This window comes from Oryzias latipes, chromosome 10 (genome assembly GCF_053564925.1).
Source record: "Oryzias latipes strain Hd-rR chromosome 10, Olatipes_Hd-rR_3.1".
In the NCBI taxonomy this organism is placed as follows: Eukaryota; Metazoa; Chordata; class Actinopteri; order Beloniformes; family Adrianichthyidae; genus Oryzias; species Oryzias latipes.
The window spans coordinates 20094688-20110208 of record NC_136246.1 but is presented as its reverse complement, the minus strand read 5'-3'; the positions used below and the strand labels follow the sequence as shown (position 1 = coordinate 20110208).

The 15521-nt window shown below is 37.7% G+C and overlaps 1 protein-coding gene across 6 annotated transcripts in view; it reads right to left on the bottom strand.

Moving 5' to 3' along the window:
- LOC101157225 (A disintegrin and metalloproteinase with thrombospondin motifs 2) overlaps nucleotides 1–15521 on the bottom strand; it is a 144887-nt gene that overhangs the window by 12016 nt on the left and 117350 nt on the right. For 2 of the 6 annotated variants that reach the window (XM_078954253.1, XM_078954254.1), the window contains exons 5-13: nucleotides 9355–9438; nucleotides 7795–7951; nucleotides 7010–7115; nucleotides 6658–6801; nucleotides 4895–5027; nucleotides 4179–4211; nucleotides 2441–2554; nucleotides 2191–2336; nucleotides 1487–1647 (exon numbers count right to left, since the gene is read on the bottom strand). In XM_078954253.1, the coding sequence (XP_078810379.1) occupies nucleotides 1487–1647; nucleotides 2191–2336; nucleotides 2441–2554; nucleotides 4179–4211; nucleotides 4895–5027; nucleotides 6658–6801; nucleotides 7010–7115; nucleotides 7795–7951; nucleotides 9355–9438 (1078 nt within the window). The remainder of the gene's footprint in view (nucleotides 1–1486; nucleotides 1648–2190; nucleotides 2337–2440; nucleotides 2555–4178; nucleotides 4212–4894; nucleotides 5028–6657; nucleotides 6802–7009; nucleotides 7116–7794; nucleotides 7952–9354; nucleotides 9439–15521) is intronic. The other 4 variants (XM_023959231.2, XM_023959233.2, XM_023959232.2 and 1 more) reach the window with 2 other exon arrangements.

The following is a 15521-nucleotide window of genomic DNA, read 5'->3' as shown; positions in this document are numbered from 1 at the left end:
CAATAAAATGTCAGTCATCAACGTAGGTCGCTTAATTTCAAAAACCAGCTCTACTAGTTATATTGTTCCAAACGAATTCTTGGCTTTTGGCTTGAGACTGTGTGTTCTTGAGACTTTTCCACATCAGCATCCCTCAAACAAGAACTTGAGCTTCTACTTTGTCAAAAAACCATGAGTGAGAAATACAACTGGTATGTACACAAAACGATAAAACTACTATATTACTGTAAGTCATTCGCATGTTTTGGCAAGATGGAAGATTTTTTTTCCTTTTGGTTTTTGCAACATAATATCTCATTATTTTTGGGACTGGTGACCTGTTCAGGGTATACCCTGCCTTCACACAACAGTAGCTGGGTTGGCTTCAGCAGTCCCGTGATCCCGAAAGGGATCCAGAAGATGGACAGAAGCTGGAAAACACAAGTGTGCTTAGCACCCTTTCCTAACACCCCAACTACTTAACCACTTACACTAGTTGAGATGTCAACACAAATGTACAATCTACAACATCTGCGTGTTTTTCTGCTCCTGTGAAAGCACATATGAGGCCTGAAGGCCTGAGCTTGCATAAGGTTCATAGGTTTTCATGCGTCTGATCACTGTCATTTTTTTCAAACTTTGACACCTGCAAAAAGGTGGCAGACACACCATGAAACATTTACTTTACAAAGGGAAAACGCTGACAAGTTAAAGTGAAAAAGCAGACTATTAATATAAGGTTCCTGCCTTTAGTCATCTGAATGAAACCTCTGTGACATATGATGAGTGTCACAGAAGTGAGGAGAGCTGCAGAAGAAGAATCAGTTTTTCTTGTACCACTAGAACATATTCTTCCATTCCCAGCAAACCTACGCGATGGCCTCGACAAAATGCACATTTTTATTGTTTTCTATGATACTGAAGACTAAATGAATGAGTGAAATTGTTCTAATTCCTCTGTTTATGTGCTGTTGAGCCCACTTGGTTTTTGTCTCACTGTAGTTGCCGTAGTACAGTACTGCATGCTGGGTTACCTATATATGTTCAAAGTTGGATGAACAAAGTGGAACCTAAATCCCACCATTCTTAAACTTTATAGAAGTACAGATAGAGATCATTCCATGCAGAAGACTGGCTCCTTTTAGTTGTTCTACATTCATTCTGGTCAGTTTTACATCTTAGTTCCTATGATAGTTTCTTTCTAGTTTTATTCCATTGCATGAGGATTTGATCCATTTTTTTTAATCACAACTGTTCATAATTCAATCTCTCAGCACATTAACTATACTGTTGTTCATTTGTCTTTTTTTTAAAGATTTTTTTATTCCTTTTTGCATTTTCTTCTGGTCATAATATTTTTATCCAATTTAGTTTAGTTTTGAATGATGTTTTTTTATAATAATTTTTCTGATTTTATTTAAAAAAACTAAAACGTTTTTCTTTTTTATGAAATTGATTTTGGTCTCCTTCATTTGTTTTGACACATTACTGAATTGGCTGTACTTACACTCTTTGTGTTCATAAGGCAGCCAGTTTTGCTTGTCGCTGTGGTCCCATTCTTGGCACTGCTTTTCTCTGATGTCACTGTAGATGTCTTCACACTCTTCTAAGTTGCACATCTGGAATTGAAAAGTTGCCCCCACACAGGTTCTCCCTCCATTTGCGGGTCTGGGAAAGATCAGAACAGAATAAATGCATTTTCCACACTCAAAAAATGTGGTTTTCATCTCTTATTGACTTTTATTTAGCCCGATGGATTTTGGTAAAAATGGGGATTCCACTGGGCTAGCAACCAGCAGGCTGTGGCCTCAAAACGTTGATATGATACTGGGGGAGCAGGATCACATTTTACTTTAAGATTCTGATTTCCATTGAGACTTGTTTGGAATACCTGCACATGTCTATCAAAGCAAAGAGTTACCATTTTTATCGTATCTATTTTTAAAGATATATGGATTGCCTTCGCCCACGAGTGGCCAGGATAGGCTCCGGCAGCCCCTTGACCCCGAAAGGGACAAAACGGGTTTAGAGGATGAATGAATTAATGAAAAGATATATGGATCTCCAGTAGTCTTTTATTTAGACAGTTTCAGGGACAGCATAAAGAGGGCAATCAAGGTGGTAATACACACCATTAAAGGCCAGGATTTGAACCAAGATAGAAAAAGAGGAGACAAATATAAATGCTTACATACATGTGCATCTACGTACCTTGGATTGTCACAGGTGCGTGTACGAAACTGTACCCCTCCACCACAGGTAAGTGAACATTGTCCAAATTCGCTCCACAAGCCCCAGTTTCCATCTTGCCTCATGATGTCAGGAGTCAACCAGACGCATTTACCTTTAAAGCAGTGCTTTAACACAGTAACAATGCACAGCAACGTTAGCATTTGGAAAAATACGGATCAAAGGACTTTGCTTCCACATTCTGTTATTTTACAAAGCTGTGTTTCAATACCTTTCCACTTCCACACATGGTTCCATCAATGGGTGGGCCTTTTTTGGTCTTGCAGAAGAATGGATTGTCTGGGTGGCTGCACCACAGCTGCTTACATGGATCAAAAGTTCGATACTGTGGAGCACAAAGAAAAGGCTCCTTACCAGTCAGAAGTCAGAAAACCGGCTTTTAGCGTACAACAGGTAATGGAGAAGGCTGCGATGATATAAAAAAGAAACAAATACAAGGAACAAAAGCAAAGATGGGAAGTAGTACACCAACATTTTATTGTCACAGTAGTATACCCGATGATAAAAACATCAAACCTGTACTGAGCCACTGCACTGAACACTGTGCGTCACTGAGAAAACAAACAGCCATTCATGCAAACACAGCCGACATATGACACGGAGATAAACACTGTGGTTTATTTGCACCATGAGGGAGGTCAGAGGGCACGTGTTTTCAAACCAAAAGGTCAACTTTCTCTCACTGATACTTTTGGACACCGCTGGAGAATGAAATGCTTTTTCTTGTCAGTCAAAAAACAAAAGAAGAAACCAGGAAAGCAGCTGAGTTTCTAAAGGGCAAGCCCTCTTCCCTCCTTTTCAAAGACTTTCCTGCCAAATGATCCTGAAGTACCCTAAACGCTCAGAAAGGAAATCATAATTTAGATGCTCTGACTGTGGTAAGCAATTCACCTTACATCAGCCTGAAGGATCCTAAAAGCTGATGTGTATTAATGAAAAAACACCTTCTGTTTTGGCAAAAAAATTCAAAAGACTATCACTCAACCTTTTCCATTTGTTCGTGTTCTGGAAAGTTCCAATGTATTGAGGCTCCTCCTGCCAACACTTATTTGATTTAAAGACCCACTTCAATGAAAATTGGGTTTTTGGTATTTTTAACACGTTCTTTGGGCATCTTTCTCATGATGTAGGACATTTATAAAAAAAGTTATGCTTAAATTTGTATTTCTGAGTATTTCTTTATTCAAATTGTTGTAAAAAGAAACAGCGCAGACAAAAAAACAACAACAAAAAAACGGCAATTGTTTCAGCTTGTAGGTGTGATGTGGAACCTACAATCGGCAAGCCGCAAGCTTCCTGCTCCGCTTAATTCTGATGCATCCACTTATAGATGACTAGATCCATGCACGTTTTTGATTTCCTCATCTGAGCTGATATCTGGCTCAGAACCTCACAGCTGGATAGCTCTGATATTGCTCGACAACTCTGTTGCACCGTTGGGGTTGCAGGTTGGGGTTGTGGGGGGCTGGAAGTTAGCGGGAGAGAGTGTAAACAAAGGAATGATGGGATATCAGCTGAGGATGTACTTCTGCGCCAACATTCCGACCCAAAAATCGGCGGTAAAATTTCTAAAGAACTTCTGCCGCTCTGTAGAAACGATGTCCTAGAAAATTGGATTCTGCCTAAAAATGGCATAATCATGATTAAAAGACCACTGGGAACACTTTTACAATAGATTAAAAGATGATCGGAGTGGGTCTTTAACACAGAGTTGCTGGGGAGGGTGAAGCACGCCACCATAACTATTTTAGCATAATACATTTCTGATAGAGGTTTTAGTCTGAGCGTTTTAGAATCCTGCAGACCGTTATCCAAGATAAGACGATGAGTAAGGAGGGGGGGGAGGACAGCAAAAAGCAACTTTACAACACTTTAAAGGACAAAAATGAAAACCTGATCGGATCAATGATGGGCCACAAGTTTTCTTCCTGGAGCTTGGATTACCTTACCTGTGTTCCTGCCTGGCCCGCCTTTTGTAGCTGAGGGGAATGAGTTTGACAAGAGAATAGAGGGTAATCTAGCAATCTGTGCAAAGCCTCAAAAAATGTTTAAAAAAATAAAAATAAATGAAGCAATAGCTTTGCAGCAGTGTGCTGCAGTGGCTTCACAATCACAGAGAAATGTGATTTTGACTGGGGTGGAGTGCAAAGATGCAAAGACATGATGCAGCAGGGACTGACTTGACTAAAGTGTGCATGTGTTGATACAATTCTTTTTTACTCGAAGAAATTGTAACTTTAAGGCAAATGGATCAAAATCACAAAAACGTAATTTATAAAAATTACTTAAACAAATAAAATCAGGAAAAGAAACAGCTTACAAAACAGATTTACCTGCTTTTAAGCAAGATGTCACATCGCACCAGAGGCCGGGAGAAGAAACACAAGACATCACAAGAACATGAATAGCTGTGTGCCTTTTGTCTGTCTAATTTAAATCTGAGATGTGTGTAATAACATGGGGTTGGAGCAAGAGAAAAGTCACATTCTGACCAGGGAAACCTATAATTACACCAATATTTTTTTTGCTTAAATTTACTGGATTTCTTGGGGAATTTTATTGGATCTCAAAAAATGGAGAACTCGAGCAAAACCCAACGAGTGCAAGAAAGCTTGTGCTGTCAGTGCGGTATCTAAAGGGTAGAATGATCGCCAGCATCGCTTACCGCTGTGCACATTGTGTAGCCAACGCCAAAGTCAAAGCGACACTGTTCATTCATGGAGTAGTGCAATCCAGGAAGTTGAGGCAGAGATGGCCAGTTGTGGTCAAATGGGTCATCACGAAGACAGTCATATGAACTGCAGAAGGATGGAAAAAGACATTATTTGAGTATTCATTTTTATACATTCAAGCCTGGTTGGAATTGGAGTTACCCATACATTCTGTAATAAATCTGTCACTAGTGAATCTGGGGGAAAAAGGTGTCAAGTGGTAAGATCTAAAAATGATGAAGACAAAACGGCTTTGTCAAACTTTAATCAATATTAAAATCTTCATCTTTATGGCTTTTGATAAGATACATAGGATATTTTTGGTAAGAAACCCTTTCTATCAGCAAGCTCTCAGAAACGATAAGTTTGTGTTTGAAGATGAGGCTCATGATGTTTTTCAGTCCAAATAATAATATAATTACAAAGGAAGTGAATGACTTTCGGTCCAGGTGTTAAAAATGTATATTTTGGAAAGTTTTACGGTATGAAGTGGGACTCGAGTGCATCATATTTGTTACAAAATTACCAAAAAGTTTACAACCATGTTTTGACTGAGTCTTTAATATTGATACTAAATTTGGTCGCTCTCAATTTTTTTCACAGACAAGATTGATGCATTCAGAAGCAGAAGCTGATGAGCTTTTCAACATCAGCTTCTGCTTTACTGTAGCTAGGGAATCTGGCAAATTTTGATGATGTAAAAATGAAAAATGTAAATGATCTAATGTTATATTTATTTTCCAACATACAGGAAGCTGAACCATAAATGATTCCAGGTCAACTTAAAGCTTCCTAAATGTCTCGTATTTTTTATTTTATTTGATTGTTTCACTTAGATCCTGCTTAAAAACGTTCAGAAAGATTTCTGCTTGAAATCCCTTTTCACTCATAGCATTTTTTTTGGTGCACTTAGAAAATATCTCTCACATCAAACTTGTGAGCAGAAAAAGACAACCATCATTTCTGTTTGCTCATGTGGTGCCAAGCCTTCAAGTTAAGCTGGGAGGTAGAATCATAATAGTCCTGCAGACAGTGATGTTATTATTGGTTTTTCAGACTCATGTTTTACTGTAAATAACCTTTGTAAACATCTTTATCACAAAATTCTGCTATTGTATTCTGTTGTAAATGTAATTGTTGAGCCTTTTATCCTGCCTTAGGACAACGGATGAAATGGAGCTCCTGTGCTAACTTTGGCACATTTATCTTGAAGCAGCTGCAGAAACGTGGATTAATATGCACTGTCCCAATTCAAATAAATGAATTAATAAAAAAACAATAAAACAAAAAAAATGACTTGTGCAATATGTGTGTATTGTTTTTAAACTGAATTTAAAACAGCCTTTTATTTTCATTTATTTTCTAAATGTAGGTATTTTATTTTGAAATGTAAGTCAACAATTTTAGAAGTATTGTTATATTAGGTTATAATTAATCATCAGTCAACATCCCAGATGCTCATGACTCTTTTACAATACCCTTAATGCTTTTATTTGATTTAATTAAATAAAAAAAGAAAAAAAGATGAAATATGTTTTAAAGGGATGTTAGTTTATATCTCATGTCACTGGAATCAGTTTTGTTAACAAATTAGTAGCGTGTTGCTCTTTAAACTGAGATTTTATTTCTCAAACTAAAACCAAGCTTTATGTCTTGTTTGGAAACAAGATAGTTTGTATTCTATGTGAACGCAGTGGTGTGTGAGTGTGTTTCTCACTGAAGGTAGCGTCCCAGCTCCTGCTTGCTACAAATGGACCAGTGAAAGCGGTGGAAGGCAGCTTGGACCAGAGGAGCCATGATGCTGCCCATGTGCACCTCATCTCCACAGCGGTTTCCCTGACCATCATGCTCCATCCCCAACCTGCAACAAATTCAACAGACAGACCAAAACACAAAATTCAGCATCGAACTGGGTCAAATGAAAATCTGGTGTGAAGGCTGCAAAGAACAGCAGCCATTCACTGAGAGATCGATCACTTGGCTAAAACTGTAATGAATTGACACCACCACTGAAGAGACTGCTTTATTGACTCCTTAGTGCCGACAGGCTTCAACAAATGATCACTTACACATGTCCAGTCTCATGTGCCACCACAAAAGCAGAGGAAAACCCATCCTCGTGGTTCAAAGTGCAGCTCCTCACCGGGTGGCACATCCCTGTCACTGGAGCGTAACCTGAGCAACCGGGAGGGGATATACAAAGTCAAAGATTGTTACTTGTGCAGAAAGGCTCAAAGAGAGAGGAATTTATTAGGCATTGGATGCCAGGATTCACTTTTCAACCAGTAAATTGCAAACTAATACTTCCTTTTCTTGAATTTAAAGCAGACTTTGAGGTTAAAACTGTTGTTTTTCTAAGGACGTAACACAGTAGACTGTTTGCTGGAACGACAAACCATTTTTCATAATTGTCACTATATCTAATACACTGATTGATAAATCAAGGTTTGATCTTACTCAATTCTTCAGCTTATGTACACTTCTAAAAATACACAGCTTTGCCTATAAGAAAATATATTTAATCATTTAAGACTTGAACTCCTAGCATGCCAATCCTTGGTTTCATGTGTGTTTGACTGTCCTGTACTGCCTTTCATTGTGGAGCTGTGGCTTTTCTTTATATTGATTTCCTGCTGCTGATGGCTGCGCCCAAGGGCAGATGAAGAACTTCTGCATAGCTAGGCCACTGCCTCTCGAGGCCTATCCCCTGAGCCTGACAGTTTGCCTGTCCTCCCCTGCACAGAAAACCACCAAAGCCACAGCACACTCTGCAGCTCCACCAGGCAAAGGAACCAAGACAATAGCCGTTAAAAAAAAAAATGAAAGAAAAAAACAAGGACATATCCTTTAATACCCTGCATGCCAGTGGGGCCAAATTCCTGTCTTGTGAGAAAAATGGCGTGATCGTGGTACTCGGCATCTCCCGTGTCCTGCTTCTGCTGCAGAAAGGCCCAGCGACACACGTTCTCCAGACTCTGAGAGGGGTTTCCCAGTTCAATCAAACTCATGGACTGAGACAAAAAGATACAAAATGTAAAAATTTAGAAAATAAAAAGTAGAAAGGCTGATAAAGACAGATTCTCATTTCAATTTTTTGTATAGTATTTCCCCCAAAACCCTGTAGGGGGCGGTGTCACTGTATTTTTGCATCAGGTTGTGGGATGCTGCAAGCTGTCTGGGTGCATATAACACTTTATCACCTACACAAACAGATATGGTCTCAGACAGATGTACAAAAATAACCAGCGCTCTTTAAATAAACACTTTCACTAATAAGTGCAACCTGGAATAAAGCATGGCCTTTCAATAAGCCATGAACACGATGTAAAAGGACAAGTCCAAAACATTGACCAATGAATCTATGATCTAACACTTCCATGAACAACCAGATGCCTACAATTCTTTCCATTTAACTTGTCTATCTAACATCCTTGCTAATCTCTACTTTATTCTTCACATAGTTCTGATTTTTTTTCTACCTTTTTAACTCTTTACGTGGATCAAACAGTTTGTAATTAATGCGACCTGCTGCACACATAAAGGGAGTGGAACCGTACGCATGTGTGAATTCTCAGCTCCATTGGTCGCCTTTTGTGCAGGTTAATTTTAATGATTCCGCCGTGTGTAAATGTTGAGCTGGACTGTGTGTGCTGCGTGTGGGCGTGTGAGCACGTCTGCATTCAGGGTCACACAGTCGATCTCCAGGATGTCTGGGCGCAGCTCTGTTGCCACGGTAATTGGGACTGATGGACAGTCGGGCTTTGGCTGAAGCTGCATAAGGGCCGGCCCGGAATGATCAATGTTGTGTGGAGTGTGTGTGTTTCGAGAGTTCCCCAAGGATTGTAGAGATGGCTGAAGCAGCACAAGCCCATCACAGCACACCAATCCTGCAATAAAATCTTTCACTTCATCCAAAGGGGTAATCCCAGCCCTCCCCTGTTCTTATCATATCTTTCTTTCCTGCTTTCATCACAGACTTCCAGATAGAGTTACAGTCATAAGGGGAAAGATATTGATGAGGAGGGCTGTAATTGATTGTTTATCTTTGTCTGTGATTTTTTGCATCAACATGCGGGGAAAAACCTGATTGCATAACAGGCAGAGTTCCTCTTTGCTTTGGTGCTGAACTGTGCAGGCTTGCCACTTGGAAACAGTCCCCTGGGAAGCTGCAAGCTTTTAGTTGCTCTTTTGCTCAGCCCACTGGAATAACGGGCTTCGGGCACCAGCGTGTGCTGATGATTGTGCGTGTGTTTCTATGCGTTTGTTTATGAATTTGTGTCCATGGGTTAGCCAGTGGGGCTAAGAGCGATCACAGCAGAATCTTAGCACAGTGGAAAGTGCTGACAGAGTGACGGTGAGTTAAGATTTTAAGGGCTTCCGGTCAGTCGGCTTTTAACCGGTACCGTGTCCTTACCTTGCCATAGCCCAGCATGATTATCCGGACCAGAACCACGTTGATTTTTGCTCCTAAAGACTCGTCATGATAGATCTCATTTACCTGATGTGATACACAGAAAAGGAAAGAAAATTTACATTGGAATACATTAGTAAGGCTTTTTTTGACTTTTGCCATTCAGTTTAAATTCATTACTTTGGAAACACCATAAATGTTTCTTCTTCAGGTTTTTCTGACAATCACATTCAATTATTTTACAACTAGTGTGCTATTGTAATATGGTTGATATAGACCATAGAGTTTCCTTCATAGTTAATTAATGCATTGTTAAGCATTATTAGTTCTTATTAGGCTACGTGGAATATTCTGAATAAGGTCATAGGAAATAAGTCTGAATCAATAGAACTACCTAATTTCTTTCTTAAAGACAATGTGGTCATTAAAAAGCAACAGGACATAGCAAATGAATTAAACTATTTTTTTTGGAAATATAGGACCCAACCTAGCAGAAAATATTACATGCAATATACAATCAAAATATGTTAGTAAAAACAAAAATTGGATTTCCCAATCTATGTATTTATCTGATGTGACTGAAAATGACATTTTGACTACAGTATACAAACTGAAAAACAAGACCTCAAAGGACAGTGACCGGATTGACTTGAAAATAATCAAAATGACAATAGATTGCATTTTTAAACCACTACATCATATCTTTAATCTATCACTTAAATGGGAATTTTTCCTGAGAGGATGAAAATAGCTAAAGTTATTCCTTTTTTTAAAAATGGAGACAGACATACTTTTGATAATTACAGACCAGTATCAATACTTTCCCAATTTTCAAAAGTTTTAAAAAAGTTGTTTGTTAACAAATTAGACAGCTTTATTGAAAGAAAAAAAATTGTTAAGTAAGAATCAGTTTGGGTTTCGTTCTAATAGGTCTACAGATTTGGCTATAATGAAAATAGTTGAAGAAATTTCAACAGCAATTGACAAAAAGGAATACACAACAGGAGTTTTTATTGATTTAACCCTTGTGCTATCTTAAATGACCCCACCCTTACATTGACGTGTTCTCCCTACCATGACAAAGGTGGATAAAGGTGGAAAGATTTCATGTAATCCATGGACACCAGTGAAGATCACAAATCATTGAAGAAAAAAGGTTCAGCTCACTGTCTAGTGGGTCTAGATGACCCACTCCCAATGTTAAAGTGCCTAGGATAGCACAAGGGTCAAAGAAGGCTTTTGACACGATAAATCATTCTATCCTGATTTCTAAATTATATGCATATGGGGTTAGAGGAATCGCCCTGAACTGGCTCACCAGTTATTTACAAAACAAACAACAATATGTGCTGTTTGGAGGTAATAAGTCTGATCTCATGAATGTCATTTGTGGACTTCCACAAGGCTCAATTATAGGAGCTAAACTTTTTATTTTATATATAAATGATATTTGTGATATTTCTAAGTTGTTACAGTTTGTTTTATTAGCAAACGATACTAACTTTTTCTGTTCAGGGGATAATCTGAAAACTTTAGCTAAAAGTATTGAAACGGAAATGATAAAACTCAAAATGTGGTTTGATTACAATAAACTATCTTTGAATCTAACAAAAACAAAGTTTATGATGTTTGGTAATAAAGAAAAAAACAGAATTGACTTTGTCCATTGACAACAGAAACATAGAACAGGTGTCTGAATTTAAATTTTTAGGGATTATTAACATGGAAATCTCATATATTTTATGTAAAAAATAAAGTAGCCCAGAGCTTTTTTGTTTTGAACAAATCCAAACTAATTTTACCATGTCATATTATGCACATGTTATATTGCTCTTTGGTTTTACCTTATTTTACGTATTTTATTGAAGTGTGGGGAAATACATATGAAACTAATATAATGCTCTTAATTCTATTACAAAAGAGAGCTATTCGAATTATTCACAAAGCTAAATTTAGAGAGCACACAAATGATCTTTTCATTAAGTCAGGTTTATTAAAACTAAAAGATGTAATCTAATTGCAGACCTTATTAGTTATGTTTAAAGCCAGAAACAGAAGACCTAAAACCTAAAGACTTACAAACAGCTTTTTATTTTTACCACAGAAGATGAAAATCATGGGAGAAAATTTGATTTCAAACTACAGATTGCTCGAACAACATTAAAGCAAAAGTGTTTGTCTATAGCAGGGGAAAACATGTGGATTTTCCAGGAGAATCAGTTAAAAAGTTGTCAAAACATTATTCAATTTAAATGGATGTATAAAGCTAAACAAATTAGTTTGTACAAACTTGATTGTTGAGTGGAATGTTTAGAATGTATGTACTAAATGAATGGTACTGTGTTTATTTGAACTGTCTTTGGTGAAATATGAGCACAGGTGATGGTGTGAGAAATGTAAATATGATGCAATGTTTAAAAGGGAGCAGACAATTATAAAAATTGTTTTCTTCAATTCTACTCCCTTCCAATCATGAAAATTTTCAATATTGTGAGACAAACATGTAAACATATTGGACAATCAATAATTTTTTAATGAAAGGAAGAAATAAATAAATGAAATGAAAAAAAATTATCAATGAACCCTTATTGTAAAGTGTTATCCATTTTTTTTGTTTTATCGGCCGTGGTGTTTCTTGTGATTTTCATGAAGGAAAAAATTGTAGCTTGGATCCAAATAAGGTTAAAAGTAGATACTATATTCAGTATAATCCTAAATGTAAGACTGAAACGTCCTTTAAGGGGACACGTTTGATACGTAGACATTTAGTGGTAAACCAACTTAAGGGATCTATTGTGTTATAGAAAGATTTGTCTCAGAATCATGGAAAAACTAGATGTTTTTACATGAATTAGCTGGATCAGGAGATGTACTGACGTATGTGAAAGTGTGAAAACAACTTTGATCTTCAAATTCATGAGAAATTTAACTCAAATGTCTGTGGTTAAATCACTCCATCCCTTGAGTCTGTCAGGGTTGTTAAGCACTGTTACTTTGATTTCACTTTTCTTTAACTCTTTTTTTCAGGTTAGTTACAAACACATCATAAATATGCTTTTTTATTTCTTATTTCCGCAGGATTTTAACTGAGGCAAAGAAAAACAAAGCCATAAATGATGTTTGTTGAAAGATATTCTGAGGTTTTAAAGTCAGCAAAACAATCTTAAACATTATTTTTTACAAAAAGAGGTTGAAAAAAATTTGCAAACATTTATAGATTTTTATGTAAAGTGACCTAACAAAAAGCATGAGTCAAGGGCTGGAGTGAAGTCTCCCTTAAGCACCGCACATAAAAGATGAGAAGGAACTTAAGGATACTAAGGCGAGTGCAAGGAACTCAATTTCCCATTAGTGCCAGATGAAAAGGAGATGAGGATGATGCAAAGCACAAAACACATGTAAGCAAAGAAACAGGGTAATGAGTGACAGAGGGGGGGTTGCAGAACACAGACAGATCACGCAGACACATGCGTGCACACAAAAACCAAAGAGTGAGTGCTGAAGTGGCATGGAAGTTGAGTCCCGCTGTCCTCAGTGACTGTATTTGGTGCTTAATGAGGCAAATGGATGCAGAGACAGACAGCTATAATGAGACAGCTGATGGACACACTGCAGAGAAAGACAAATGCAGACTGTACACAAAGAGCTACAAATCAGGGAAGTAAACTGCACAGACAAAGGTATGAGACACAAAGAGGCAGAGGGACAGTGAGAAGACAAGAAGAAGAAAAAATATCCAATCAAAGTATAAGCTACTTTTAAACATGATGCAAATTAAGAAATTCTTTCCACTCTGGAAGTGAGTGGAGCAGAGTTTTACGTCTTTACTGGTTAACCACAAACTGTCTGGAACAAATAAGTTCATTACATCAGCGTGTACGCGTCTGTAAAGAGCTAAACTTTTTCCAACATTCTAGACAAAAAACTTGATTTATTAGCATTGCGTGGTCCAAATTGGCTCCTCATTTGATGTATTTCTTTGCATGCTGTACTATCTGCTCTCAGCCACTGTTTTCCTGTCTCTGATCCTTTTTAGAACATTTTTTTAAAGAAGCACAATGTTTTCTTTTATTTGTTCGCTATTGTTCTTATTGAGCCCTTTGAACAGTCTTCATGCATTCAAAGTGAAAGTGCTATACAAAAGTTGTGTTGTTTAGACTGTGAGGATTCTTGGGACTTCTGGACAATCAGCTTTATATGGAAACTTACCATTTCTCAGAGCAACTTTCACAGATGAAGGCTAAACATGGTAAATGGCGTGTACTTTTTGTTGCTTCGTTAACCCTTGTGCTATCCTATGACCCCACCCTTACATTGACGTGTTCTCCCTACCATGACAAAGGTGGATAAAGGTGAAGAGGATTTCATGTAATCCATGGACACCAGTGAAGATCACAAATAATTGAAGAAAAAAGGTTCAGCTCACTGTCTAGTGGGGTCTTGATGACACAACTCCCAATGTCAAAGTGCCTAGGATAGCACAAGGGTTAAGTGCTTTACAGTCATAATTCACCCATACATACACACGCACTGATGATGGCAGAGTTTTCAGGCACGGTGCAAGCCAGACTAGCAGGGGCTACATGGATGGGGCTCACTGTTTTGTCCAAGAACATTTTGACCAACTGGGCAGGCAAGGCGGAAAGAGAACTTGCAATATTTAAAAACAAGCAATAACCGGGAGGACAACTATATGGAAAGTTAACCCTTAAACACCAGAGCTGTCGGCGGCAAAAGGAAATAACACTGCTGGAGTAGATGTAGTAAGGAGATCGGTTGGTTGGTTGGTGGTTGGTTGGTGGGTTTGTCGATTGATTGACTATGCAGCTGAGAAACTGACATTAAATCAGACTGGTACAAACTTACAAATAACATTTTCACAACCTGTCCGTCCCATACTATCAACAGAAAATGCTGGTTAAGTTGGTGATATAAATATGAAATTACACCTATTAACATACTATTGCAATAGATTGATTAGAATTGACGTCATTGTACAGGTATATAATGCATTATGAACTTTTAGCGAGCTTTTAGTGAGTTCTAGGTTTATTACCAGTCAGTGTCTGGATCTAACTACACGTTTTGAAAGTTCTGCAAAGCCATTCTCTATGTAATGCAGCAGGATGGTGATGGAAATTCAGAGTTCTATGAGTTCTATGAGATATAAAGAGAAAAATCTGAGATCATCCGCAGGTTGACTGCTACCTTTGGCATCTATGAAATACACAATTCGACAATTAGATAAATGTTCCACTGTGTTCCACCCTATGTCCCAATTTTTAAATTAATTTGCTTGTTTTATTATTTATCTTGGTTTAAAGCAATTTGTGTTATCAAAAATGAAAAGTGCCATTTAAATAAAGATTAATTGATTGGTTGACTTTATTTAAGAAGAGGTCTATATTTCCTTGGACTTTCTCCTTTCCACATATCTTCCGGATTTTTCACTGCATTTTTTTGAAGCACTTGAAACCTTGGCACTACAAAGACAAGCCCGAACCATCTGCACCTCCTCCGTGACCTTTTATACAAATGATAACTGTAATACTATACAGGCACTAAAGATGCTGATGAAATTACGATAATGTACCAAAAGGGGAAATCAACATTAAACAAGTGTTCTCTCACTCTCTCACTCACACACACACGGCATCATTTTCAGCAACAACTATTAATATACACTGAGAAAGTAATTAACACTTTGTGACACTCATCTAAAGGTCTCCTATAATGGTGGGAAAGATGCGTAGGCAGACAAATCACCACAAGTAACAAAGTCCCTCAACATGATGTGGTGCAAAGCAAGATTACAGCACTGCGGCTTCAGCACACCGCGCTTTTAACACAGGATCTTCACCATGACCCTTGTTTCACAAGATTAGGTATACTAATTTGAATAAATTGTAATACAGAAAAAAAACATGTAACCGAAAAAGTATTATAAAAGTATTATAATGAAGAGTAATCCTGTACTGATTAGGTATTTTGATATCTTCCAAGCAACAACAGAAGTGCACAAAAGAATCATGCTTGAAACCCTCAGTATTCAACCTCATGAGTTTCTATCACCAAGCTTTCACTAGCTGATCATTTCTATCTGGTCTTCCCTGAGGTCTGTCAACACCAGAATAAAGCACCTGCTCTGATCATTTTCCGATCAGATTTAA